Here is a 26,746-nt window from a genome sequence, read left to right as displayed (position 1 = left end):
AGGCCTGCAGACTAGCGCAAGGTCAGACCTCACACGAGCCAGACCACACTCTCTAGGACCTTTCTGCAACAAAACAAAACAAAAAACAACTGCTTCACTGGGAATCTAATGGGACACTCAGAGTTCACAGTGGTTGCTCAGGTGTGTGATATCCGCTGTATTTAACTCTGTGCGCCCACAGGGACGGTGATCACTCTGGGAGGAGTCCACAAGTTCCGCTTCAACCACCCAGCAGAGGCCGCACTTCTCAGAGAACGGAGAAGGGTGAGCACTCCTCTGCACATGCAACATGGTGGTGGTGATGATGATGAAGATGATGATGATGATGATGATGATGATGATGTCGATGTCGATGTCTAACTCCGGCTTTTTTCTACAGGCCAGTGAGGGTGCGCTCAGCTGCAGTTACAGTGACCTCCGACCCCTCACCTCTGACTCCAGGTAAACACTCTCACACAGTGAACATTCACAGCAAAGAAAGCAATGCAGGGCTCCTGAGTTAAAATTATCCAGCATGTGCTAGTTCCATTTCATACATATTTGATGTGTTATACAAGTCAGCAGCTGTTTAGATGCAGTTGAGTTTTGTTAATGCTTCAGGCATGTTTTCCTGTTCTTTAAGGAAACAGGGAGAGAGAGCAAGAGGGAGAGAGAGAGATGGAGAGAGTGAGAAAGAGGGAGAGAGAGAGAGTGAGGGAGAGACAGAAAGAAAGAGAGAGAGCTTACATTAGCCTCTTTGAGCAAGCACAGCTTGTTGTTTTTACAGGACAGGTTCAGCGGTTGCTTGGTGACCGTAGAAGCTGCTGCACTAAACTCAACAACAGTAGTCCTGTAAACTGCGCCAAGCAGCTAGCCTGGGGTCCCCGGGCTTTATTATCATATAAATTCTAGTGCTAACAGCTTCCAAAACTCTTAGGTAAAATTATGAGTTTGCAGAGAATGTTTGTATAGATGACCTCTTTTTATACCATCTGCTAACTCTTGGACTGAACTTGTTTTATTATGGTTGTTTGCCTGTGTCTGGGAGGTTTATACAGTATCTGTGTGTCTGTGTACCAGCTTTGGAGGAGAGGACTTCCAGGGGCAGCCTGGTGCCTGCTTGTCCCCCAGCGAAGAGGCTCCTCCCAGACAGAGAGTTGAGGAGCAGCAGAGATACGTGGAGAGCCTGCGCCTGGAGATCCAGACGGAGCAGAGGCGGGCAGAGAGAGACCTGGAGAGAGAGCAGACCCACCTGAGACAACAGCACTCTGAGAGTGAGTACGCCGTCACGTACAACACAGGACTGTATACTAGAAACATCGTAATGTGGCTGTCACTGACTGTTGCCCCATTGTTGTAATAACCGTTTGGGTTTTTTCAACCGTCCCACAGTCCAACTGTGGATCTCGCAGGAGAAGCAGCGTCTGGCGGCGATAGAGAAAAGGGCACCCCAGGAGTTTGGGGTCCAAGCAGACCTCATCTCTGCCCCCCGTTTGGGGACCCTGACGGCAGGGGAGGTGGCAGGAGGTCCAGGGGAGCAGAGCGCAACGGCGACGGCCCCCCTCTCCGAGGTGGTGGGGGCCAGGAAGAAGGCGGTGCAGGAGGAGCTCCTGAGACACTACGCCCTGCGGCGCGCCGAGAGCCGCGTCCGACGGAAGCGACTGCAGTACCAGCTGGAGAGGATCGCTCGCAAGCGCCACCTCCTGGAGGCCAAGAGGGAACTGCAACGGCTGGAGAAGACCCTGCCGCCGGGTCTGGAGAGCCCCACTTCCCCTGAGCCGGGCTCGCCCTCGCGGCCCAGGGGACGCCCCCCTGTCCTGCGTAGACACTCCTTCTCAGCCGACCTCCTGTCCCGCCTTTTCCCGCAGCACACCCCCATCTTCAGGTTGGCATCGAGAATCTCAGGACAAGGCCACAGTACATCCATGTTTACTTGAGTTGACTTTTTCTTTTAAGTAGTAAACTATAAACCTTTTTTTCCCTTTTCAGCCATTTCCTGAGACGAAACCAATCCGCCGAGCTGGCGTCAGGAGGAGGGTCCATCGGCAGCAGGAAGTGGGTTTCTGATGAGTGTCTGCCCCGTGAGAGGACAAGGAGTTGCTCCAACACCGTGTCGTCAGACTACAGCCAGGTCTGCAGGAGCAGAGCCAGCTCCTCTGAGAACCTGAGAGGATCTGTCCAAGAGGAGCCCCCAGCTCAGCCCTGCAGGGAACGACCTGAAAGGAAACCTCTGCTGCCCAAACGAGGACTATCCTTCAGAACCAATCAGAATCCAGCAGTGGGGCTGCAGTCACTTCCTGGAGCTGCTCTACAGCCAATCGGCAATGGGGCCGTAAAGGGACCAGCTGCAAACAGAACCGGTCCTCAGGGGGCTCCCTGTAAGGCTCTGAGGGGTCTCCCTCGGGGAGGCAGCAGGGGCTTGGAGATCATCAGGAAGGTGTTCTCTTGTTCCGTGGGACCAGGGATAAAGACAGCCTTGGCCAGGGTGTTCAGAAAGCCCCCATCTGGAGTGAGTGGCAGCAGAGGGAACAGATCAGGGAAGATATCAAGCCGGTTTCACTGGCAGCAGAACAGGGGCCGGGCTGCAGGAGATGGCTCAAAGATGAATGGAAGCAAAAGCAGCATGAAGATGACGGTGTCGTGCGAGGAGTTGGACCGGAGGGCACTCTCACTGGGTCCGAGGCAGAGACGCTGGCACAGCACAGAGGCCCTGATGAACCAGACCAGCCGCTGGGTGGAGGCGCAGCGGGGACTGGCGGGATGGGAGGAGGACGAGGAGGATGATGAAGGCTCCTCGGACGGCGACAGCCTATTCTCGCTGGACTCCCTGTCCTCAGCCTACGCCACAGCCCTGACAGAGCAGCTGAAGCAGGAGGAGTCTGTCGAGAGCGAGGACAGCCAGATGTCCAAGGATTCCCTGGCCATGGAGGGTAGAGGGGAACATGGCACATCTAGACCAGGTCTGAGACAGACGGTCGTACCCAAACACGCGGTGGCAAGGAGCTCCTTCCAAACTCTTGCAGGACAAAGTGTGGCATCCGAGCCTAATTCAGAGAGGGATGACACTGAGAAAGCTCCAGCTGAGGCCTACGGGAGCCAACTTGGCCATCCTGAATTTAGAGTGAATGGTGCAAGGCGAGCTACAATGCTGCCACCATCCCAGAAACCACAAGCTGCAGACTTCAGGGGCAAACACATAGTGTCAAAGATGAGCGAGGAGTTTGGGAACGATCCGGCCATGGCGTGGACCAGCAGTCCTCGTTCCCTCAGTAGCTGCAGCGTGAGGGAGCCGGAGAACTTGCTGGCACTCACAGACGCCTGGTCCTCCACCGACGCGGCAGACAGTCCCGGAGTACCCATGTGCTCACTGGACCTCAGGAGGAGGACGGTGTTCAGTACTGTGGACAGCAGCAGCCCCAGTTCTGCCAGTGTGGACTTCTCAGACTGCCAGAGCAGAACAGGAAGTCATAGCTCTGTGTCCACAGAGGCGGAACATGTGACAGTGGAGGAACACAGTGTTGAGGTTGCACAAGGTGTGACTGATACCCTGAATTTCACAGATTCTCATTTCCTCTCAACACCAGAACATGCAATGATCCCAGTAGATCAGGAGCCAGTGTATTTTAAGGGGCCCTCTGAAAGACTTTTAGAAAGTAAGGACAATGCAGCAATAATCAATCCAGGTGCCTGCAAAAGCCTTCAGAGAGAGCCCCTCTCTCACCATCCTGCCTCGGCTTCAGGTAATGACTGTAGAAGTCAGTATACCCCTTCAGCACTTACAGCATCACATGAGTCTGGGACACCGCAAGTTTCATCTCTCACTGATACGTCTCCTGTAAGAGTTGCAGAAAAAAGCAAGTATGCAGACACTGATGTCTCTACCAGAGACCATCAGTTAAAGGTGATTATGTTACCTTATTATGCAAATGAAGGTGAAATGTTGAGTGAGTTGTCTGACATCGAAAGTGTCTCGAAGCATCCCACGGAAGAGAATGAGCTATGCAATGTAGCCGGTGACATTGAAAAAGTGAAAGATACAAAGTTGTGTGTGGTCATGAATACCAAAGATTTGTCAGAAAGTGACAAAACGCAGCAAAAGCTTGAAACCAAAGACCCTGACAGACAGTTTGCACTACAAGAGCAGGGCCCTCTAAAATCTTCTAGTAAAAATTCCAGGAAGAGGAACAAAGACATTCAGGATTCTTTCATTGGCAGCTTGAAAATACTAAAGAGGAGCAACGGAGGGGACCTGGTAACATTCTCCTCTACTCCAATCAGAATCAGCCAGGAAGTAGTTTGGCCTGATGACAACAACAATGCCTGTGACTTGAAAGGGAAAACGTCTGTTTTGGCCAGTGATCACCCCAGGAATCTCTATTCAACCTTTACTGAGGATGGTTTCAGACAAGACACCCTAACTGTAGAGTCATTGTCAGTGTCTGGGCCCACATCCAGGGAAAATGAATGGCCCCATCAGAGGTGTGGAGGCTGTGACGGTGCTACATGTGACCATAAAACTGGAGACATGGATGTCCACAAAGGGGTTCGTCTTGGACACAGGGGAGGTACTGTAAACAGAGAGGTAGCAAGAGATGCAAAAGAAGCAATTGAAATCCAGGAGGATGAATCCCATTCCGATAGAAAGAGAAGAGAGACAGAGAATGTCAGACAGAGAGCCAATGGGGACAGAGACTGTAGTTCCCTCGAACTGAGAATCTCAGAGGTGGTGAATAAGCATAATATGGAAATGCCACTGAAAGATAGAGATGGTGACAATGGGGAGATGGAGAGTGCCGTCCCAACATGTTCTCAACAACATCCTGTCACATGTAATCCACTAACAGATCTCCATGCAGATATGGATCATCCCCTGGTGCTGACCAACAATTCTTGTTCTCCTTTAGAAATGCATCTAGACAGTTCTCAGTCTGAGTATCTAGGAAAAGACAAAACTGATCTGACAGTAATGAGCTCTGGAGAGATCAGTGACTCTTCTTCTTTTACCAAAGCTGACTCAGACAAGAGAGAAAAGACCCCCTCTGTTCCATATCTTGGTCAGGGCATCACAGAGATGTCAGTGAAAGTATTGCACGTGAAGGATGGAGGTGGAGATGCTATGCTGACAGGTGCCACCAGTCAAGGCTCTTTGTCAGTTCAATTTGACCACGTTCAGAGTAGAAAAATCGGAAACCAAGATGTACATTTGGTCAAGACATGTGCACCAAAGTCCAGTAATGGAAGGTTAGATGTGATTGCTGGGAGAAATCAGCAAGGAGAGACTGATAAACCAGACATAAGTATTTGTGAGATGGATCTTATCTCTATCAAGAGGGCAGACCAGGTTCAGGATACACATTGTTGTTTTGAGGCGACATTGCGTCATCCAACAAGGGATTTTCTCTTCACCCAATCCCCCTTTATTGATAGCCAAGAGTTAAAGTTGGGTCAGCCATTGAAAAACCAAGGGCAGCCTGAACACCTTGAAAAACACTTATCCCCACCAGAAAGACGGTACTCTGGGAAAGTCTCCACCTCAGTGACAGAGTGCCCTGTTTCTGAGGGGGAAAGGAAACCAACAGAACCAAAGGGACAACATCTGCAAGATGGCCCTCTTTTACGTTTAGCTGTGGAATCAATGTCTGACAAAGGAGGAACTCATCAATATTCACCAGAGAAACACGACAGCAAGCAAAGTCACCCCAATAAGTTTGTGGACTTGGGCACTGTTTCTGTCAGCCCCAGTGGTGAAGCACAGCAGCCACTTAGGGATAGAAAACAAACGGTGCCCCAAAAAGACACTCCTCATGTCGTTAACCTTAGTCAGATATTCTGTCCTCAAACTCAGTCAGATAACATTCAGAAGACTTGTGTGACTGTTGATCCTAGGAATAAACAAGCCAATATGAAGTATGGAAAATGCCATGTGGAGAAATGTCTGACTGCCCAGTGCACTGAAAACAACCTTGCCCCCAACCATAGAAAAGGTAGCCAAATGGCCAAATGTGAGGAATCAATGACAAATGAACACCGGACCAAGTCTCCTGTGACAGCACCAATAGAGAACACTATGCCTGGTTTCACTCCATTTCCTCTGAGTATACCACAGGGAGGTAGTGATGGAAGTACTAAGATGCTAGTCGATAGTGATCTCAGGTCCAGAGAAGGATATACCAAGACATCGGATTGTAAACATCTCAATCAGGGTCATTCTGTTGGCATTTGCAAGAAGGGGAAGTCAAAGAGGTTTAGAAGGTTCCAAGCTCAGATCCCTCCTAATTCCTCCTCAGACTCCACTCTCAAGTCTTCCTCAGATGAAGAGGAGAACATCAGGGTACACCGAAGCAGGTCCTCACCATCAAGAGTTAAGGCTGGATGTCAAAGTAATGGCAAACAAGAGGTCAATGATGTCAAAGGAGCAACTGTTACTATGTCATGGTCCAAAGTCAATCACATAAAGGAAACTTGTACCGCTCAAGCCTCAGGTAAACTTGACAGAAAAGCTGGAGTCGGAGTCAGTGTATCCTCAAAAGAACACAGTCTAGTGGCACACTCGCACTATACCACTGGGCTGGAGAAACGGACCAGTCGGGAGAGAACCATGCCCGCTAGCATAAGGGAGAGTGAAATGCTACAGTGTACACCAAAGCCCCGAGATTCTCCCATGCATTTCGCCTCCAGTGACATCAACCCCTTTGTTCACCAATGGCAGGATGAGGAGGCAGATCAAAGGTGTTACAAAACCCCAGTCTTTGGCAGTGCAGCTGACCTGTCTTGCAAATCTCCCCTGTTGAACTGTGCTGAGAAACGTATAACCCGGTGCAGCAGTGTTGACAATGGTTTGAATGTGCAGAACTCTCCTTTCAACTCCCATCTCAGCACTTATGCAAACAACAAGGGTCTCTCCAGCACCCTGAGCAGCATTGAGGACTTCAAAGAACAAATCTTTCAGTCTCAGCTCAGCCCAGCTAGCCATGAAGCTTGTGTCAGCCGTCAGCCCACCAACCTGACTGTCAGCGGCAGTTCTTCCCGCAGTGGTGTTTCTGGAAGTCTGAACAGTTCTGGCCCGGTGGATGAGATCATGCTGGTGTGCTCCTCAGAACAGGAGTCCCAAGCTGGTAGACCTCAGGCCCACAGCATGTGTGACCATGGCACTCAGACAGCTGCGGCAGACGGGGATGTGAGGAAGAGGAATCGCCACAGGAGCAGCAGCACTCAGGTACCACAGACCGGCAGGGCTACAGATGCCGTTAGAGAGTCCAACACATGGGCCAGCCTTCAGAACATGTCTGAACACCTCTCCCAGCTGATCCACAGCACCTCTGACCTTCTAGGAAATGTACAATGCATGAGGAATGGCGATGTCCTCAAAGGTAGTCCCAGAAATAGCCCAAGAAATGTTCAAGTGGCAGATCGTTGCTCCAAAGATCAGATCAAGAGAGACTGTTCGACCCAAACAGCAGTAGACATTGGTATTCAGACAGAGATAACTCCAACACCTGTGCAGAGCAAAATGTCTGTTCATCAAACACCATCTATGGAGAGGACTAAAGCCCATGAGGTTAACGTGATAGTCAAATTGATTGGCTCAGAGGTTCTCAATGTCTCTCAAGAGGAAAACTCCCCTTCTCAGGATAGTCTGACCAAGACAGATGCTGAGATCCAGAGCATGCCTGATCTGAGATTAAATGGTTCTGCTGCAATCAGAGGGTCCATCTTGCAACTAGGCAGCGTCCCTGACAAAGTTCCCTCCATGGAGACTGTTGTCCTCAACAACCATTCAAGGTCTGCTGTTAATTCTAGAAACTCTAAGGACTACAAACCAGAAACTCTCTCCCCCAGAAGTATTGCAGTCTCTGAAATCACCAGTAGATCATCTCAAATTCTCAGCCAAGAGAGCTTGATAAGGTATGATAACCCTGGACTTAGCTCTGTGAAACAAGTGAAATACATGGACCGCGCATCCTCCCCCATCCTCACTGTGGGAGCCAGGCCAGGCCAGAGAAGAGACCAGTCTGTACAATGTCTCAAGAAACACCAAACATCCAAGATGCAAAGCGGAAATGAAGACCAAATGTCATATGAAAAGGTTTGCCAGTCAACACCTTGCCTCAGTTTGAGGCAACAGCAGACTTTCATGTCTTTAACAGATAATGGTGAAATGTCTGGACGTCCTAGTGATATTTCCATCACTAAATCAGAGTCAATATCACTTGAGAATGTGAGTGAACTGAGTTCTTCAAACCCCCAAGGATCTGCTAGATGCTCAGCCAGTCTTAGTTCATCCATAGGTAATGAAACCCGATCTCCAGAGAGAGACAAGACCTCCAACCCTATTAGGCAGAAGACCCCTAGTCAGAGTCCCAGATGGTCCATACCTTCTCTCTCTAGCAATGGGATCATCCTGCAGAATCACACCTCTCCCACAGTTGGACAAGCGGATGTATGCAAACAGGAGGGAGAATCAGTCTCTACGCTTGACCGTCTACTGAGCTACAAGAGGAGGCCTATGGAGTTCCACCACCGGGCATCAGTCGTTCCAGGAAAGTACTGTAATGGTGCTTGTGACCCTTCCTCTACCAATGAGAGGACCATCCAGCTTCAGGAGGATGATATGATGTCACTAGCCCCTAGCGAGTGCAACACAGATGTCCTGGTAAACATCAAGCCTGTCTGCGACACCTCCCTGCAGCCTGAACAAAAGATGGTCCCTGAGGACTTGCCCTTGCACAACAAGTTCACCAACTGGTCTGGCATCAGTTATCAGCCCTCTGAGAGACAGACCAGTAGCCCAAACAAACCATCCATGTGTCTGCCCAAAGGTCATAAGATGAGGGGGGACCAGGCAGAGTGGAGTGATGTGGAGAGAGGTTCAAGCCTCCACAGTCCAGAGTCCCTTGTCCGGAGGGACAGGAAGAGCAGGGAGATCGAGAGGCTTCGTATGGACAGGGAACAGGTCATGGCAACGGTGCATCTCAACATGAAACCCCACCAGCTGACGGTGGAGCTGGCTGAGGCAAAGCTACACTACGGTCTAGGAGAAACGGACACGATGCTGAAGATGCTGGCGTCTGGATCCAGGGAGGGACCCTCATCTGTCACCACCAAGCAGCAGCTCTACGATCGGTAAGACTGCATTTTGATATGGGTAAACATTTGATGTATCATTTCATTTAGAAAGTCTTGACGCTTGTTATTAAGTTTCATATGACAATATAGTTATGTGGCTCTCTCGCCAGACACAGGAGGAGTATCGAGGGTTTGAGGCAGGAAAGGGAGAACCGTCTCCAGACCTACCGTCGGGCGCGCAGCCTCAGCCCCAGTAAGCACTCCCGATCCCCCCCTCAGGAAGCCATGTCCTCCTCCAGGGTGTCAGCCCTTCCCAGCCGCCACAGGGACTACCTGCAGCAGCTCCGCCAGGAGGTGGTCGACAGCACCAGGTATCTAGCTGGACTGCATGGAGAGTACCAATGGTAGATACCTATTTGGTATCTACACATTACAAATTACATTCCTGTAATTTGCCAAGTTAATCACAAGTTTCAAATTCTAAATTGTCCACTGAAGAGGTTTTCTACTCTTATGTGTATCTTTTGCAGAATTCCAGATCCACCGCGAAGAGAGGGGCATTACCCGTCAGAGATAGAGCAACTGCTGCGTGACTACGGCCGCGCCCGTGAAGAGGCCAGAACGGAGATCGCCCGGGCGCGGGAACGCCTCCGGGAGAGGACGGAGCAGGAGAAGAGACGGCTGCAGCAGCAGGCCCTGTCACAGGTGGTTAAGGTTAGTGCCAGTACCAGGGATCCTTCTATTGAAACCAAATAATTGTCATACAAGCCTTCTCTAACATGTTTCTGTGGTGTCTCCCTCCCCTGGTTTCTGCACCTTATAGGATGACTTGAGGCATCGGACTCGGATCAGCAACAGTACCCTATGTACCGGGTCGAGCCTGAGTCTTTCTTCAGGACCAACATCAGGCTATAACAGTGGGAACACAGCCCAGCTGCAGGATGGAAGTCGGCCCACACTGACAATACAGGTCGTGACATGTCTATTTTGAATTATTTGATTGTTCAAGATATTTAGATTGTTTGATTGAATTTGACTTACGAGTGATTGGGAACAGTTTGCATTACCGTTTTCAACAGAAGGCTTAGAATCAAAGAGGCTTATGAACTCTGTCCCTTGTCATTTTTTGTCAGGTCCCAGGTGTCCAGGAAGATGATCTGAGGGCCAGGATTCGTCCTCCTCTGGGTGGTCCTCAGGGTGTGAAGACCCAGCGTGCCTGGCTGTCTGCCCAGGGTGAGGTGTCTCAGTACTCACTACAGTACCTCCAGCATGTACCTGATGGTGGGGGGGAATGTGTGTGTTTTTAAACCTTTATATTCCCTTCTCCTTCATAGATATGTGCCTTGAGCCCTGTGTCCAAGGTTTCGACACGCTGCTGTCGTCACCGTCCTCTCCCACCTTGCTTCGCCAGCGCACTGCCTCCTTTGGCTCCTCCTCCTCCATCTCTACAACCTATCAGGATATCACGAGTTGCCTGCTCGGGCGAGTTTTGGCTGAGGTAAAAATATGAGACGTGTTTCACCCCCTCTCCCCATCATCCTTTATTAGTGCGCTTGCTGTAAGCAAGAACACAATTGCATACTGTCAATTTCAACTCTTAGGCCTACTATTTTTGATTATTGAGTTCTAGCAAAGCTATTTGAACTATATAATAATATTATGTCTGCTTTCAGAACCTTTTCTAGTTTGTAACAATAGACTTCAACTTACATTTCATTAATCCTTCACGTAGTCAGATGTAGTCTGGTACAGCATGTACCATTAAAAAAATGAATGATGTGTCATAATCATCTTTAATGAGCAGCTATTGTGTTCCCAGGTGCGCTTAGCTGCTGGCGGGGAGATAGGGAACTTGGTGCTGGGCAAGGCCACAGCTGGATGGAGGTGAGTTGAATAGTGTCTCTCATAGATTATTCATATGATTTAGTTAAATCATAATAACAACCTAGTTACATACACATTGGTACAGTGTGCATTGAACAGCGTACAGAGTCTCTCTCACTATTTGTCCTACCCCCAGCTACCGCCCTAGATAAATCTCTGTCTCCTTCTCTCTCTCTCTCTCCCCCCATCTCTCTCTCTCTCTCTGTAGGTATCAGGGAACAGAGCAAAGTGTCCAGGTGTACTACAGACCATCGTCCAGCCCATCGGTTCATGGTTTCCTGGTGGCTGCGGAGCTGGAGAGACCCCTGGCCAGCCTGTGGAGGCTGGTCCGAGACCCCTCCAAGACTCACCTCCTCCACCAGTCTGTCCGCTCTACTTGGACACGACCACTAGACGACAGCACTCAGCTGGGTGAGTTGTCTGTCTGGCTGCCTGCCTGCTTGGGGAATACAGTACAACCGTCGTCCTGTCATCTCAGTGCCATAGCTATCCATCATTTTTATATGCAACTCCCTGCACATTCATACCCTCCCAACCTAGTCTGTACACTAATACCCATAACTCATCCTCCTCATGAATAATTTGTCTGCCAGTCAGTCAGTCAGTTAGTCAGTCAGTCAGTCAGTTAGTCAGTCTCTGTCTCGCTCAACATCATCTTTGTGTGTTTTCCTCCCATCAGTCTACGTGGTGACAGACCCATCCAGCTGCCTCCTGAAACAGCCCCGTGACTTCTGCTGCATCAGCACTGAGGCCAGACAGGTCAGTTCTGTCACACACAGTCACACCCCCCGTCCAGGAGAATCTGTCAGTGACTGATGTTTTTCTGGGTCTAGTGAAGTCCCTCAGCATCACAGACAGTCTGCCATCTCCTCTCCTCTCCTCTCCTCTCCTCTCCTCTCATCTCCTCTCCTCTCCTCTCCTCTCCTCTCCTCTCCTCTCCTCTCCTCTCCTCTCCTCTCCTCTCCTCTCCTCTCCTCTCCTCTCCTCTCCTCTCCTCTCCTCTCCTCTCCTCTCCTCTCCTCTCCTCTCCTCTCCTCTCCTCTCCTCTCCTCTCCTCTCCTCTCTCAGGGTGACCTGTGTGTGCTGGCCATGCAGTCTGTGTTTGAAGAGTCTCTCCCTCGACCAAGTGTGAATGCCGTCCGTGGCGAGATGATGCCCAGTGCCTGGCTCCTCCAGCCAATTACATGTGATGGTCGAGAGGTTGTCAGGGTCATCTTCCTCTTGCAGGTGAGAGATGGTGGTGACATAACATGGCAGTCTGATACATTATGTGCTATCAATTGATTTGGTAGGCCTTTTATCTCTTAAAAAAAACAATTCCTTGACTTACTCCTCCTCTCACCCTCCTCCTCTCCTCTTCATCCTCCTCCTCTCTTCTCCCTCCTCCTCTCCTCCCTTCTCTTCTAACCTCTGCCCTTGGGCCTCCCTGCCTTGTAGGTGGACCTTGGCACCCCGTCCCTCCCCCAAAGACTCTTGAACACGGTTGCTAGGAGACAGGCAGCGGCCATTGCTGAGCTGGACGCCTTTTTCTCGCCGTGAGAATGCAGGACAGGACAGGAGGACACATATGTAGCAGCGAGCACTTGAGACCAAACATCCCTGACACGGGACCAGGTCTCCCTTCCGATTTGCACCCAACTTTTATTCACAGTACTTGACTTTATTCTTTGAACGGCACTGATGTTACACTGATATTGACATACAAAGTATCATGCAGCTTGTTTTCTTTTTTTTGACCATGTGTGTTTTATTGTTTATTATTATAGTGTTCACGTGTATGTATTGTACATATGCTTTTTACAATCATGCTCTTGCCAAAGTTTGAGTGGTCCAGCCGGGAGTCACGGCCGTCCTCCAGATCTGGCCCTAACTCCAACACAGCTAGTGTTACTGCACCCTCTGACCAGGGACACCCCAGCATACAAGATTCCCCACATATTCAAAACACTGATGAAACATGTACAGTAGCAGGTGTCTCCACTTTCCCAGGCCTCTGTGGTGTTCTATCCTGTTGGCGTATCTATCTATACGGTTGGCGTCTCTGGTTACCACTGTGGCATTTGGTCACCCCAACATCCTGTGTTTATATCACAAGGCATAGCAGAGGTTATAGGCCCAGCTTGCTGTCCCAAGTTCTGCAGAGAGATCTCTATGTAACTATTTCTGTGATACAGTATAAGGGGCTAACTAACAGACCTGGGTCAAAATACTATTGGAAATTATCTTAATTACTTCACCGTTTTGCTTGAGTCTGCCTGGAGTGTCGTGTGGGTGGAGTTTGCATTTTTGGGAACAGCCCATCAGTTGTGTTGTACCAGACAAGAACAAACAAACACAGATAAGTACTTGCAATGAGTTCAAATTGTATTTTGACCCGCAGGTCTGGTAACTAACTTTGAGACATCGTTTACGGTACTCCCACATGTGTATAAGCTGAGTCTTAAGGACTTGTGTCTTCAACTGTTTCTTGTTGAATTTGTGTATTATTTATTTCTGTTTTCTCTGTTTTTTCTCTGTCTGATTTTGTCTATGTCTGTTTGTGGTGTAATGTTTTTGTTATAGTTTTAGTTTTTGATGTGGAATATAATGCTATATGCTTGAAGGTATAATCATGAATGGTTTTTCCCCCTCATCACATATTGATTAACTGTTACTGTATTATGGTGTAATTGTTTATTTTGATTGCTTGCACAGAATGATGAATGCAGTGGGAAGTTCACATTTGAATTTGTACAGTGTTGAGACTATGCAGCTAGACTAGTTAATCGGAGCTATTGCTATCAATCCCTGCAGGGTTAGAACCAACCCTAAAGCCATAAATATGATATTGACAGTTTCTAGCTTTGTTTTCGCTGTGGCAGTGGTATTGCAGAGGGGAAGTCAGATGGTTCCCAGGAGAACAAAGAAGAAGAAACTGAATGATGTTTCCCCAGGGGCCAGAACCACGAAGGAGCTAAATCACTCTTTTGTACTGATTTTATTTGTATCCATATTTTGTATGTTTTGAGGCTATTTTACCATGTTGAAATTATATGATTATTTATGCGTTATGTTTTAACTATAGTATTCTAAGTGTTTTTTTATTTTATTTTATTTCAAACAGTTTCCTAACCTTAACAAGATGCAATTTATCTGCATATTATGTTATTTTCTTAAATATACTTGACATATTTTTGAATGGTGTCTGCTGTGTTGATATGTATACTACCAAACATTGGGGCTCCTTGCAAAAGTCCATACTCCTTTCTCAATGTCTCATGTACACATACTGTAGGCTACATGCACATATACTTTAAAACTGGAATCATGAGTAGCGGAGCCAACTGCAAGACAGAAGTCTTGACTACATACTGTACTACTGTGCACTACTACAGTAGATAGGCCTACTTTATTGGTCCCAGGGGAAATTGTCGAATTACTGAACAGTTATTTACAGTTAAATTATACTGAACAGTGTGGTAAGCTGCCTCGTACATCTAAGTCTCATAAAGCCCAACAACTTAAATTAACAATTGTCCATATTATTATTATTATTATTATTAATTATGTGCAAGTGCAGTAGTAGCCTATAGTGTAAAGTCGCCACTGTATCGTGTCAATGAGACACCCGGTGGCAGTATCCTATAGAGGTGACATTTCTGACAGGGGCGGGGGGTGTTGGTGCGTTCCGATTAGAGTGACGGTCAGGCAGCCAGCCCGGGTGGGGGTGCTCAGAAGTGTGTCTGCCATTTAAAGTCACCCGCTCTTCACAGGAATGTCCGTCCCCTGCGCACAGAGAGATCATGTAGATGCGTCTACTTTATTTTTAACACATAGGGTGGGTCAAACGCTGGCTGTCGGGAATGACAGTGGTGTGTGCGGCGCCTTTCAATCTCTACCCCTTTCCCTAGTCCCCTCTCCTGGACCGTTCCCTCCGTGTGGAGTCCACGACCGTGACCTGGCGCCGTCCGTTTCAATGGGGTTATAATTGGCTTGAAACCGAGGGATTTAAACATTTATTTTAGATCTCCAAAAAAGGTAAGTGTCATGTTGAAAAGTTGCATTACCGTAACAGATAGGCCTCCAAGTTATTCTTGAAAGGATTTGAAGTGAAATATGTTACAACTAGCCTAGGTTTACTAACAATTAGTATAGCTAAACGCCTAATAGCCTAGTTGCTCGTGAGATAGCTCCACGGTGTCTTTGAATGAGAAAAATTCCGGTGTGTACGCTAAGGCCACAGACGTCTAGCCTAATTGTGTAACCACCTGTTGCTTCCGTTCAACACAAATGTATGTTTCAAATGCCTCATCACAACAGACCTTCCATATATTTAGAAGATTATTTGGCGTGTCATTTCTTTTTGTCTGATTTTTGACACTGACAGACACAGTAGTCAGACTAAATCGTCCGCTGTAAGGCCTCCACTTTGCATAATGTTCAGAGAATTTGCGCCCTAAGAGGTCAGTCATAACGGTCCTGCCTGCGTTGCGCGCCTGAATCTGAAGACATGCCTCCTTCATTTATTCACGTATAGGCCTAATGTGTTTCTTTTCGCCATTTCCCATTCCCATTATATAATTTAATTTGCGTGCAGTTCTCACCACCATGTTCCCTTTTTAATTATTTGTAAAAATGTTGTGTATGTCATTGAGACGCATTTTTTCTATCTATGAATATTAATATTGCAGTTCAATAATATAGTTTACTGGATTGCAACTAGAACAGCCCTTGCGCTCTTGTAGACAGTGTGTGGGAGGCAATTTTGAGGCGAAACCTCTTTCATCTCAAGGTAACCTAATAGGGAATCTGTAGCAGGGCACCCACTCTCTCTCTCTCTCTCTCTCTCCCTCCCCCCTCTCTCTCTCTCCCTCCCTCTCTCTCTTACACTTCCAAACAAAGCATCTTCACAAGTCACAAATTTCAAGTTCTGTTCTGTGGCGTCACAACCTTCAGAAACAACAATGATTCATAACATAAAAGAGAAAAGTGTGAGCTTGCCATGCAGCTATGCAAACAGTCAGAAACAGCACTGGCTCACTATAAACACACTCCAGAAATAGTTTACTATTGATCCCCACCTTTTCTCCTAACCCCTCACAAGATCAAGCCTAGTATTGTAACTGTGTAAACAAGGTCTAAGATTACTCGCACTGGACATCCTACCCAGTAATGCTCACGTTAATGTCCCATATTGATCTAGCTCAATAATATGATAGATATTGATTCATTTTGACCTTTCAGTGTTGCTGTATGCTTGGTTGCCTGCAGGCTTCTTTTTTCTGTGGCGTTATCAGTTTTCACCAGCAGAGCCAGTCTCTGGAAACAGGAATGATCAGTTAGTTCTTAGGTGGAGAGAGAAGGGTGGAGTATAGACAGTGAGCCTTACAGTAAGTCTACCAGTGATCCTCCCTCCTTCATATTCCTTCTCTCTCACCATGTTTTTATGTCAGATTTCCAGCATATCAAATTACCCTTAGCATCGAGCTCTCTCCCTCCTTCCCTAGGCCAGTCGTTCCACACACACACACACACACACACATAAACACACACACACAAACACACATACTCAGGCTTGCAAGTCTTGACCACACCCATCTCTTGTTTCGTTATCTCAACTGACCGCGCAACTCAAAAAAATCCCCCCCCCCCACTCCACACACACACAACACCCACAGCCCCCAGCGCTGACCACCTATATGCAAGCATAGCTTCGCTTTGATCATGAAAATAGCAGTTAGTGATTTCCTTTATTGCTATTAGACAATTAGATACAAAAGAAGGTACATGTATTTCTTGTCACTTGGGAGGTTTTGACTCCCTCTGCTCATATCCAGAGATGCATCTGTCACAATATTCTGAGAAGTTGCTGGTGTTTCCTCCGTAGCTGGTTCTGATTAACAGTGTTTGGTGGGAGAACTTCACTGGCTTTCTCATCCATCTGTCTCTCTGATAGTATTAACAGGTGCTTTGGAGAGAATACATTTCCTCAAGCTATAGCTAGTGTAGCTAGCTAGTAGCTATCTAGCTAGCGCGCTGTAGCTATCACCTACTGTATAGTAGACAGACAGAAAGATAGATGGTTAGTTGGTTGGATTAGTTGGTTAGTTGGTAGGCTGTGAGGAGATAATGGGATCCCCAGGCTGGGTGGGGAGTTCCAGGCTGATAACACCCTTCTGCAGGGGCCTGATAGAGACAAGAGGAGGAGGAGGAGCAGGGAGACCAGAGAGGACAACTCCACAGTACTCTATAGAAGGGCCTTCTCTGAACACACAACAAACAAACAAACACACAAACCCTCGCTACTTGTCTTTCACTATACACTACGAACTAGTCAACTACTGTAACACTGAACTTTGTTACTGCACTTCAGGAGAGCACCACAGGAGGACACTCTTTCATTGAACTCTGTGTGTGTGTGTGTGTGTGTGTGTGTGTGTGTGTGTGTGTGTGTGTGTGTGTGTGTGTGTGTGCGTGCATGTGTGTGTGTTTCCATGATCCTCCTCACAGCCACCCCTACGCTACCACACCAACAGATTTGACCAGCAGAAGCAGATGAAGCACAAACACACACATACAGTTTTATGTCTACGTTCAAACGACGCGAGCCGCATCATTTGAGGGAGGCAGATGTTCAGTGTTCGTCATGTTCCCCAGTGGAAAGGGGTTCCCCTCCCCCTGTGAGACATGATAAGACAGGCATGCTGTACCTAGATAGAGCTATCTTAGTGGCTAACCTTCACCCGTCATTCCACATCGAGAACACACACACACCTCACATACTACACAACACAGTCACAGTTGGGGAGGGGGACATGTCATGCTTAAAATGGAGCCAGTGAGGGATTTGTGGACTGAAGCTGCCAGTGTTAGGAGCTAAAATAGAAGGGAAAGGTTAGAAACGAGCAGCATGTACTTTCTAAAATGTTCTCTGTTGTTCAGTGTCCTGTAAACTAAGTAGATGAGTTTGTAGCTTGTGTATAGCTTCTCTAATCTGTCAGGAGTCCTGGGGAGCCAATTGATATTTAGTTTTGGTTTGAAGTGAAGTGTGGTACAATTGTGTAATGACACGTAGTACTGAGGCCAGCTGCAAAGCAGAGGAACACTTCCCACTAATGTCCAATATGGAAATGCTCATCAACTTTTTACCGGTAGTTCACTTTTCCATTCTGGTGGTAAAAGCTTTCAATATGTGATGGGGATTTAACGTGCCCTAATGTGATGAGATGAAGCTTAAGCACTTTCATTTTAGACCACACCCTCGCAGTGTACAGAATCTCAAATATGCTGCATCTTTAGAAAGACGTGTATAAATACATGTGTTAATGTTTTCCTCTCTGTGTTCCAGGCTCCCCCCCCCCCCGCCCGTGTGTGACCCCTCACCGCCGCATCCCTCCCTCCCTCTGCCCACCCCCCCCCCCCGCCCCCCACACCCTCCGCCCTCTCCCCCAGAGCACCTGAGGACGCCGCACGCCGTGCCCCGACGCCCTCCACCCCTCCCCCTCCGCCGCCATGACGTCCACCACGGACTTTGACAATGCGGAGATCACGCAACAGTACAGCCGCATCAACACGCGCTTCGAGCTGTCCGATGAGGAGCTGGACAATGACAACTGCTCGGCCCGCCTGTTCGAGCGCTCGCGCATTAAAGCCTTGGCAGGTGAGGCTTTGATACTTGGGGTCAGCGAGGATGGGATGCATGTGTGTGGGGGGGGGGGGGTAGTGGAGCCCTGTCATTGGAGTGTCTGTCATTACTGTGTCTGTCATTGGTCTTCATTTGGTCTCCTGGCAACCCATTGTCTGTCACTCAGTTTGAAATCAGTGTGCGGGGAAAAGTGTCTAAATGTGGGCTTCATTGAGGTGGAGGAACGCTTCACCTTGCTTCGAAAGAGCCTAGTTCTAGATAGCTCTGGTCCCCGTGTCGTGTACGGGTGTGTGTCTGCCAAGTCGTGAGTACCACACACACACGCACACACACGGCAGCTGAAGCCTTTCACCATCCGTTCCCCGTCAGTTACTGGGATCATTTGCACATTCCCAGAATGCCCACCCCCCTACCACCATGTGACTGATCTGGACAGCTGCCCTCCCTGTCTGCCCCCCATAGCTTGGATCTCTGGGATATCAGGCTGAGCTCGTAATCCGTGACCCACCTGTGGGGCTGCTGTCCTGGGGGGCAGAGAGGTTGGAGGGCGGGGGTGGGGGGCGTTAAATAGCAGCATCTCTGGGACAGGCATGATGGGACCATGGGTGTGGAGCTGAGAGTCACATGTCTTAGACATCACCAACACCACAGAGCTCAGTAACGACATGCCCCAGAACTGGGTTTGAAATACTAAATACTGTACAGTATGTTGAAGTACTTTCATTTATTTCTCTGTGCATGATTGCTCTTGCCTGGAACAGTGGAACCAATGGGCGAATCGAGCAGCTGTGGCACAGGAGGTAGAGTGGGTCGTCCAATGACCGCGGGGTCGGCGGTTCGATTTCCAGCACCTCCTCCTGTCCACATATCGAAGTGTCCTTGAGCAAGACGCTGAACCCCAAACTTCTCCAAGTGAGCAGGCTGGCACCTTGCATGGCAGCTGTCGCCATTGGTATGTGAATGTGTGTGTGTGAATGGGCGAATGAGAGGCCATTGTAAAGCGCTTTGTCCATTAAGGTAGAAAGGCGCAGTGCAATCCATTTACCATCACCATTTACTACAGTATATGCAAACCCCACCCACCTGACATGCCAGGCCGACTCAAATCAAGTGATTGAAGTATTTCAGATAGTCCTGCATGCAGGACTGACCTCCTGTCTCTCTGCTCCACTCAGATCAGACCGGTCTCCTCAGAATCTCTGTGACTGGCAGAGGCTGCTCACAGTCCCTCTGTCTCTTTAAATGAGCAGAGAGTGCATCTATCGGGAGCTGGCTTTCTGTTCCTCTGGTGTTTCAGTAATGCAATCAGAGTTTCCTGTCAGAGAAAACGAGAAAAGAGAGAGAGGGAGAGAAAGAAAGATAGGCAGAGTGGGGGAGAGAGAGAGAGAGACAGAGAGAGTGTGTGTGTGTGCGAGTGTGTGTGTGTGCGTGCGCGCATGTATTGATTTCCAGCTTGTCAACACCCAAGTCTCAGTCTGAGCACAGTTCAAAGAGAATCAGGCACACAAGGTCATACACAGGTTGCTCATAATACTCTGATAAACACACTTTATCGACACGCTTAAATTTAGATTCAGTCGCTCACTTGCCAGCACACTTCCACGGTGTCTCTTCTAGGTCAGTCAGTGCAGTGTGAGTACGGGAGCTGTCTCAGGCCCCCCCCCCACACACTCACACACACACACCTCCCATCCAGTGATGTCATAGCTAGTGTGGGTGTGTTGTGGAGCGGGAGAGGGAGGAGGATGGCATCCCTGTCAGGAGCACACGTGTGCAGCTGGGGACATATTGTTTGCATGGCTAAGAGGCTGGAAAACCACTCCGAGCTGAGCAGGGCTGGTACAACGCAGCATCAACGCTAAAGTAGAGAGAGAGAGAGAGAGAGAGAGAGGGGGTGGTGAAAGAGGGAGGGAGCAGGAGAGAGCGCCAGACAGAGAGGGAGCCGGAGAAGAGGACTGCGAGAGAGAGAGAGAGACGAGGAGTGCTCCGCTCCTCTCCCAGCTCCAGGGCTCCTCGGCATTTCCGGACCGAGCGGCAGGATGAGCAGCCCGTGCCTGCTGCGCGCTGCCCCCGTCAGCCAGCCCCGCCTGAGAGAGGTCAAGATCAGCCTGAAGAGCGGCAGGGAGACCGCCGCCAGGGCCGCAGGAGCGGGCAGGGAGGCCCCGACGCGGGCCGGCGCGGGCGGCAGCGGCAACCGTAGCCGGAGCACCCCTCCGGTCCGCCGCGCTCAGCTCAGGACGGGCGGCGGCAACGGAGGCGACAGACAGCAGCCGGATCGCCGGCCCGAGAGGAACGGGACCCATTTGGTCGTCCCCGCGCCAGGCGCCCCACCGGGACTCTGCCCCGTTTCCTCGACCTCCTCCTCCTCCTCCTCATCCCCCAGACGCCACCGGCCCTCTTCCCCCCGGCCCGTCCCCCCCCCCTCCTCCTCCAGCTCCTCCTCCGCCGCCCCCTCCTCCCCCGTCGCAGCCAATGGCATGAAGAAGGCTCGCTGGCTCAGCTACAGCACCTCCAACATCTGCTTCAAGTCCATCCTGGACGGACGCTTCAGGCAGTTACAAGGTATCGCCGTCCTGTCCCCTGCGGTGTGGGCAGGTTACCGAGGAGGGGGCGGGCGTGTCACTGTTCACGCCCCACTCCCACACCACGGGGGAGACGAGACACCCTTCCCCAGCATGACTGTGTGTGTTTGGGTGGAGAGGTTGGTGGGGGCTAGGTTGTGATGTGGGCGTGTGCGTGGGAGTGTTGTTGGATTGCTCCACTGTCGTGAGAGATGAATGTGCTTCTGTACTAGTTGCCCTGTTTTAAATGTATGGGTAGTGATTTATTTATTTTCAGGAAGCAGTCATGGCCATGCCCCAATTGTTCGTTCGCTTGGCTCTGAATATTTCATGGAGCAAACTCCTAAAAAGGTTGTGCTGTTTTTTTTTTGTTCTTTCTCCCCTTTTCAATTTACATGCAGGAAGTGACATGCCGGAAGTGTCCAAAGCTGTTTCCCTTTTCTTTATTTTTTTCCTTTTTTTCTTCTTCTTGGAGTCAAGTAGATGTTGTTGACAGCTGGGCTTACTCCTCTCTTATGTAGCCCAGTGGTTGTAGAGTGTCTGACCGGTGACCGAAAGGTTGCTGGTTCAACGTCAGGCCAATTGACAACCATTGCCTACCGTGCCCTTGAGCAAGCTCCAATACTAGCTCAAAACTCACTTTGGATAAAAACTTCTGATAAAACTCAAAGTTGCTTTGGATAGCAGCGTCTGCTAAATGACCAAATTGTAAATATTGGTAACACTGTCAAATCAAATCAAATCAAACTTTATTCATACAGGCAACACAATGCACTTCACAGAGAGCAAAGGGAGGGTGGACATAGGTGCCACCCCTACATGTTCCAGAGGGAAGCTAAAGAAGCTGTCCTGCTCCCCACACTCATGTATTCCTGTGTGTTCCTGTTCAGTGGTTTTCTGCTCACTCGTTAACAACTCTGGTTTCACTGCAATCAACTGTGTGGATCATTATCTTCTGAATTATCCATCCGTCTGCTTCCATCACTCTCTCTCTCTCTCTCTCTCTCTCTCTCTCTCTCTCTCTCTCTTTGTTATTGGGTATTTAAAGAGAGATGCTAGCTGTCGGGGTGGATTTGTGAGCTTGTGCTATCCAGCTCCCTGATGACAGGATGCATTAGTGTGGAGAAGAGGGGAGGGAGGACGGGCTAGAGAGAGCCAGAGAGAGACTTTTAGTCCTCATCTAGTAGATTTATTGTATCAGCCGACTGGGGCTGTTTAGTGTCCAGAGATCAGTTGACCCTTGCTCCAGTGTTCTGCTCAAATCTGACTGATTTAAACATTTTCCTGATCACCTGATGTTGTGTTGTTCATCTGATTGCCTCAAAACCTTTTTTGAGTGGCTTAGTCAACTTTGTCACATCTGTGGTATAACATCTGCCATAGGAAATAGTGTTTGTGGCCAAATGTGTCCATTCTGTTTTAACTGGCATGGTATTGGTCCTGGCCCATGGTATTGGTCCATAATGGTGGTCCATGGTATTTACCCATGATGGTATTGGTCCATGGTATTGGCCCATGTTTTCAAACTACTGGACCAATTTCCACAAAACTCAGTGGAGGGGTGTAGCATGGGCGAACCTAGAACCCATTTAATTTTGGAACGGACCCGAATTACAGGGCGGGTCCACGAGCCTCCCAAACACGGCCAGTCATTCACCGCCATCGCCACCGCCAAATCTACCAGACTGATTTTTATGAAACTCGGTGGAGGGGTGTAGCATGTGTCAACTAACAACCCATTAACTTCTGCAGTGGATCCGAATCACGGGGTGGGTCCATGAGCCCCCCAAACACGGCCGGGCCGGCCCTTCATCTCCATTAATTTTTTTGACAAGTTTTACGCAAAAACTACCAGACCGCTTTTCATGAAACTTGATGGAGGGGTGTAGCATGGGCTAATTTAGGCGCACACAGAGCTGAAATGCACAGAAATGCATTCAGGGGCTGAGGTCTGTGCTCTCTGAGCACCATTTCTAGTTGGTCCATGTTATTGGTCCATGGTATTGGTCTATGGTATTGGCCTATGGTATTTGTCCATGGTATTGGTCCATGTTATTGGTCGATGGTATTGGTCCATGTTATTGGCCCATGTTATTGGCCCATGTTATTGGCCTATGTTATTGGCCCATGTTATTGGCCCATGGTATTGGCCCATGGTATTGGCCCATGGTATTGGTCCATGTTATTGGCCCATGTTATTGGCCCATGGTATTGGTCCATGTTATTGGCCCATGGTATTGTCCCATGTTATTGGCCCATGGTATTGGCCCATGTTATTGGCCCATGTTATTGGTCCATGGTATTGGCCCATGTTATTGGCCCATGTTATTGGTCCATGTTATTGGCCCATGTTATTGGCCCATGGTATTGGCCCATGTTATTGGCCCATGTTATTGGCCCATGTTATTGGCCCATGTTATTGGCCCATGTTATTGGCCCATGTTATTGGTCCATGTTATTGGCCCATGTTATTGGCCCATGTTATTGGCCCATGTTATTGGTCCATGTTATTGGCCCATGTTATTGGCCTATGTTATTGGCCCATGTTATTGGCCCATGGTATTGGACCATGTTATTGGCCCATGTTATTGGCCCATGTTATTGGCCCATGTTATTGGCCCATGGTATTGGCCCATGTTATTGGCCCATGTTATTGGCCCATGGTATTGGCCCATGTTATTGGCCCATGGTATTGGCCCATGTTATTGGCCCATGTTATTGGCCCATGTTATTTGCCCATGTTATTGGCCCATGGTATTGGCCCATGGTGTTCCTCTGTGTTTCTCTGTTTACTGTCTCTATTGCCTTAGTCGTCGACTCGTGCTTACGTCTTTGTCATTCCCCACCGCTTGGTGTTATGGCTGTTTATTCTCCCCCTGTCCTTGCTTTGGCCAGCTACTGTAAGTCAATTGGACATTCTGTTGTGTGATTGTTATTGTCTCTGTCAGTGCCGGCTCTAACGTGCCCCCTGTCCACATGCTCCATGTGTTAGCCCTCCTCCAGTCTGTCCCTCCAACCGTCCCTACGCACCAAATGCTGAGGGGCGGTTTCCTGGACTCATAGCAAGGCTAATCCTAGATTTGAAAGCATCTCTAATGAGCAGTATGAGTTCTACGCTCTTCCTGTTAGGTATGATGCTCTACCTTCAACCAGTTAAGGCTAGAGTTCTGATTCTCTGCCCTCAGCCAGTTAGTTCTGATTCTCTACCCTCGGCCAGTAAGGTCTAGAGCTCTGCACTCCGCTTATCAGGTCTGGTGTTTAGCCCCAGGTGCCATGTCCGCAGTTTACCCTGGCAGCCGTACGTGCCATGACTCAGGAAAGGCTGACTGTGGGGAAACAGCAGCGTTGTGTACAGGGAAAAGCCATCAGCGTAAATTAGTCATGTGGCTCTCGCTGGAGCCGAGGACCAGAGGACAGATCAGTGAGTAGGAGCATGTGAAACAGAGCAGTGTTTAGCATTATATGACTGACACGAAGATGAGTATGTGGGAGAGAGAGAGATAGAGGGAGAAAGAGAGAGGGAGGCAGAGAGAGAGCGAGGGAGATTGAGAGAAGGAGAGAGAGACAGAGAAAGAGAGAGAGGCTGAACTACCACAGGACACCAGTAGATACTCACACACTGGGGTAGATCAATATGAAGAGTATCTCATCTGTAATTCATCCATGAACATTGATATTAAACAGTATGAGAGTACAACCTGAAACATGATAAGAAGAGTATATGCAAAAACCTATGTGTAAATAAAAGTATATTTTAACAGGGCTGAAAGACAAAGAGTTGTGGTGATGTGGTTGTTGTTGTTGGTGTTGTTGTTGTTGTTGTTGTTGTTGTTGTTGCTGCGGTGTGTTACATAAACTGTAGGCCTACAGCAGACTACCATAGGGTATGGAGCTACTGTGCAGTGGCCTCATTCAACCACACAGTAGACAATATAGAGGATATAAGGATAATATACATAGACATTTGCATGTTTTAATTTGCATTACTATGTCTTGGTAGGTTGATCCTGGTGGATGTGGCGGGGCAGTGGATGCTGTCGCGGCTACTGGCTCCATGTGAGCCCCAGAGTGGAGAACACAATGAGACGTGATTTATTTAATGACAGTCAGGCTTCTTTACAGTGTATGACTAACATGGTTATACTGTTAGTGTTTAGATGATATGACATATTTATTTTATGTATGTGTAACAGGGCTGACATTGTGATACAGGAGGCGGTGAGAAGTCACTTTTAATGCTTGGGGAAGAGTTTTTTTCTCTCTAATGTTCTCTTGTTCTGGTCTCCATAGACCAGCTCCTAAAAGCTTGCTTCTCTCTTTCTTTCTATCCTCCTCTCTCGCTCTCTGTCGGATCCATCTTGTCCTCTCCTGCTTGCCCTCCTTGTTTCTCATTCCATCTCAGGTTTACCCCCCTATCTCTCTCACACTGTCTCCTACCCTCTCTCTCTTTTTTTCCCTCTCTCACCCAGTATCCTACTTCCTACCCCTCTCTCTCTCTCTCTCTCTCTCTCTCTCACCCAGAGTCTCCTACGACCTACCCCCCCCTCTCTCTCCCTCTCTCTCACCCAGAGTCTCCTACTTCCTACCTCTCTCTACCTCTACTGGGTAACTATCTTTGTCTCTCTCTTTCAGTCTCTCTCTCTATATGTATATAGCTATCTCTGTCCCTCTCTTTCTATCGCTCTCTCTCTCTCTCACACTATCTCTCTCGTTTTCTCTCTCTCTCTCTTGCTGTACTCTGCAGCCTCCAGCTTTGAATCATTTATAAAAACATTAAGGATGCAGTCTTTTGCCGTCATGTATTGGCCTGGGATAAACATGTCACAGGTGGGGAGGGTGAACACACATACCTACTGTACATCAACTGTACATTGAGTTGACATCTTGTGGAGGTACATGTCTTTATAGGCAATGAATGGTGTATTTCCTGCTGAGTACTGTAGGTAGGTGAACCATCTGTAGCGAGATGTGTTTCTGAGATCCCGGCGAGTACAGAGACATGCCACCATGTGGCTAACATTTGTGCTGTTTAGACTCACATAACTCACAGAGCTGCTGATGTTCTTACCCCTCTGAGACCCTGTTCTAATAAGTTTTAATAATTAAATATTAGTAAATGCTCATTGTTTTGCATGAACACACCCACACCCCACACACATTTAAACTCTCAGCAGGGTTCATGTCCAGTTAAATTAATCATCCATCAAAACTCTCACCAGGTGGAGGCTGGCTGGCTAAAGGATTACAGCATAGAGGAATAGTAGATGGTGATATCTGATATCCACTGTGTGTGCGTGTGCGTGTGTGTGTGTGTGTTCCTGCTCCAGATGAGCGCGAGGCGGTCCAGAAGAAGACGTTCACCAAGTGGGTGAACTCCATCCTGTCCCGTGTCAGCTGCAAAATCACGGACCTCTATCTGGACCTCCGGGACGGACGCATGCTCATCAAACTACTGGAAGTCCTCTCAGGAGAGCGCCTGGTACGTGTGTGTGTGTGTGTGTGTGTGTGTGTGTGTGTGTGTGTGTGTGTGTGTGTGTGTGTTTGTGTTTGTGTACTATGTGTTTGTGTACTATGTGTTTGTGTATGAGTTTGTGTATGTGTTTGTGCATGATTTATACACTATACAGTATGT

General features: G+C 48.7%; 2 protein-coding genes across 2 annotated transcripts in view; both read left to right on the top strand.

Annotated features, from left to right (window-relative positions):
* The window catches only part of stard9 (StAR-related lipid transfer (START) domain containing 9), a gene marked incomplete at its 5' end in the record, with an annotated part of 41,149 nt that extends 27,105 nt beyond the window's left edge, over positions 1-14,044 (top strand). The window contains 16 exons of the mRNA XM_084438924.1: positions 1-21; positions 182-264; positions 380-441; positions 1,060-1,253; positions 1,372-1,864; positions 1,969-9,102; positions 9,216-9,416; positions 9,576-9,759; positions 9,869-10,015; positions 10,179-10,278; positions 10,380-10,543; positions 10,865-10,929; positions 11,138-11,340; positions 11,609-11,688; positions 11,998-12,156; positions 12,367-14,044. The exon at positions 1-21 is cut by the window's left edge and continues 105 nt beyond it. Of these exons, the coding sequence (XP_084295050.1) occupies positions 1-21; positions 182-264; positions 380-441; positions 1,060-1,253; positions 1,372-1,864; positions 1,969-9,102; positions 9,216-9,416; positions 9,576-9,759; positions 9,869-10,015; positions 10,179-10,278; positions 10,380-10,543; positions 10,865-10,929; positions 11,138-11,340; positions 11,609-11,688; positions 11,998-12,156; positions 12,367-12,468 (9,392 nt within the window). The 3' untranslated portion in view covers positions 12,469-14,044. The remainder of the gene's footprint in view (positions 22-181; positions 265-379; positions 442-1,059; positions 1,254-1,371; positions 1,865-1,968; positions 9,103-9,215; positions 9,417-9,575; positions 9,760-9,868; positions 10,016-10,178; positions 10,279-10,379; positions 10,544-10,864; positions 10,930-11,137; positions 11,341-11,608; positions 11,689-11,997; positions 12,157-12,366) is intronic.
* Positions 14,045-18,420: 4,376 nt separating this feature from the next.
* Positions 18,421-26,746, top strand: part of sptb (spectrin, beta, erythrocytic) — a gene marked incomplete at its 5' end in the record, with an annotated part of 28,114 nt that continues 19,788 nt past the window's right edge. Inside the window, 2 exons of the mRNA XM_084438712.1 lie at positions 18,421-18,568; positions 26,442-26,593. Coding sequence (XP_084294838.1) covers positions 18,421-18,568; positions 26,442-26,593 — 300 coding nt within the window. The remainder of the gene's footprint in view (positions 18,569-26,441; positions 26,594-26,746) is intronic.

The sequence above is a fragment of the Borostomias antarcticus genome (genome assembly GCF_949987555.1).
Source record: "Borostomias antarcticus genome assembly, chromosome: 5".
NCBI lineage: Eukaryota > Metazoa > Chordata > Actinopteri > Stomiiformes > Stomiidae > Borostomias > Borostomias antarcticus.
This window is presented reverse-complemented; position numbering and strand designations above follow the sequence as displayed.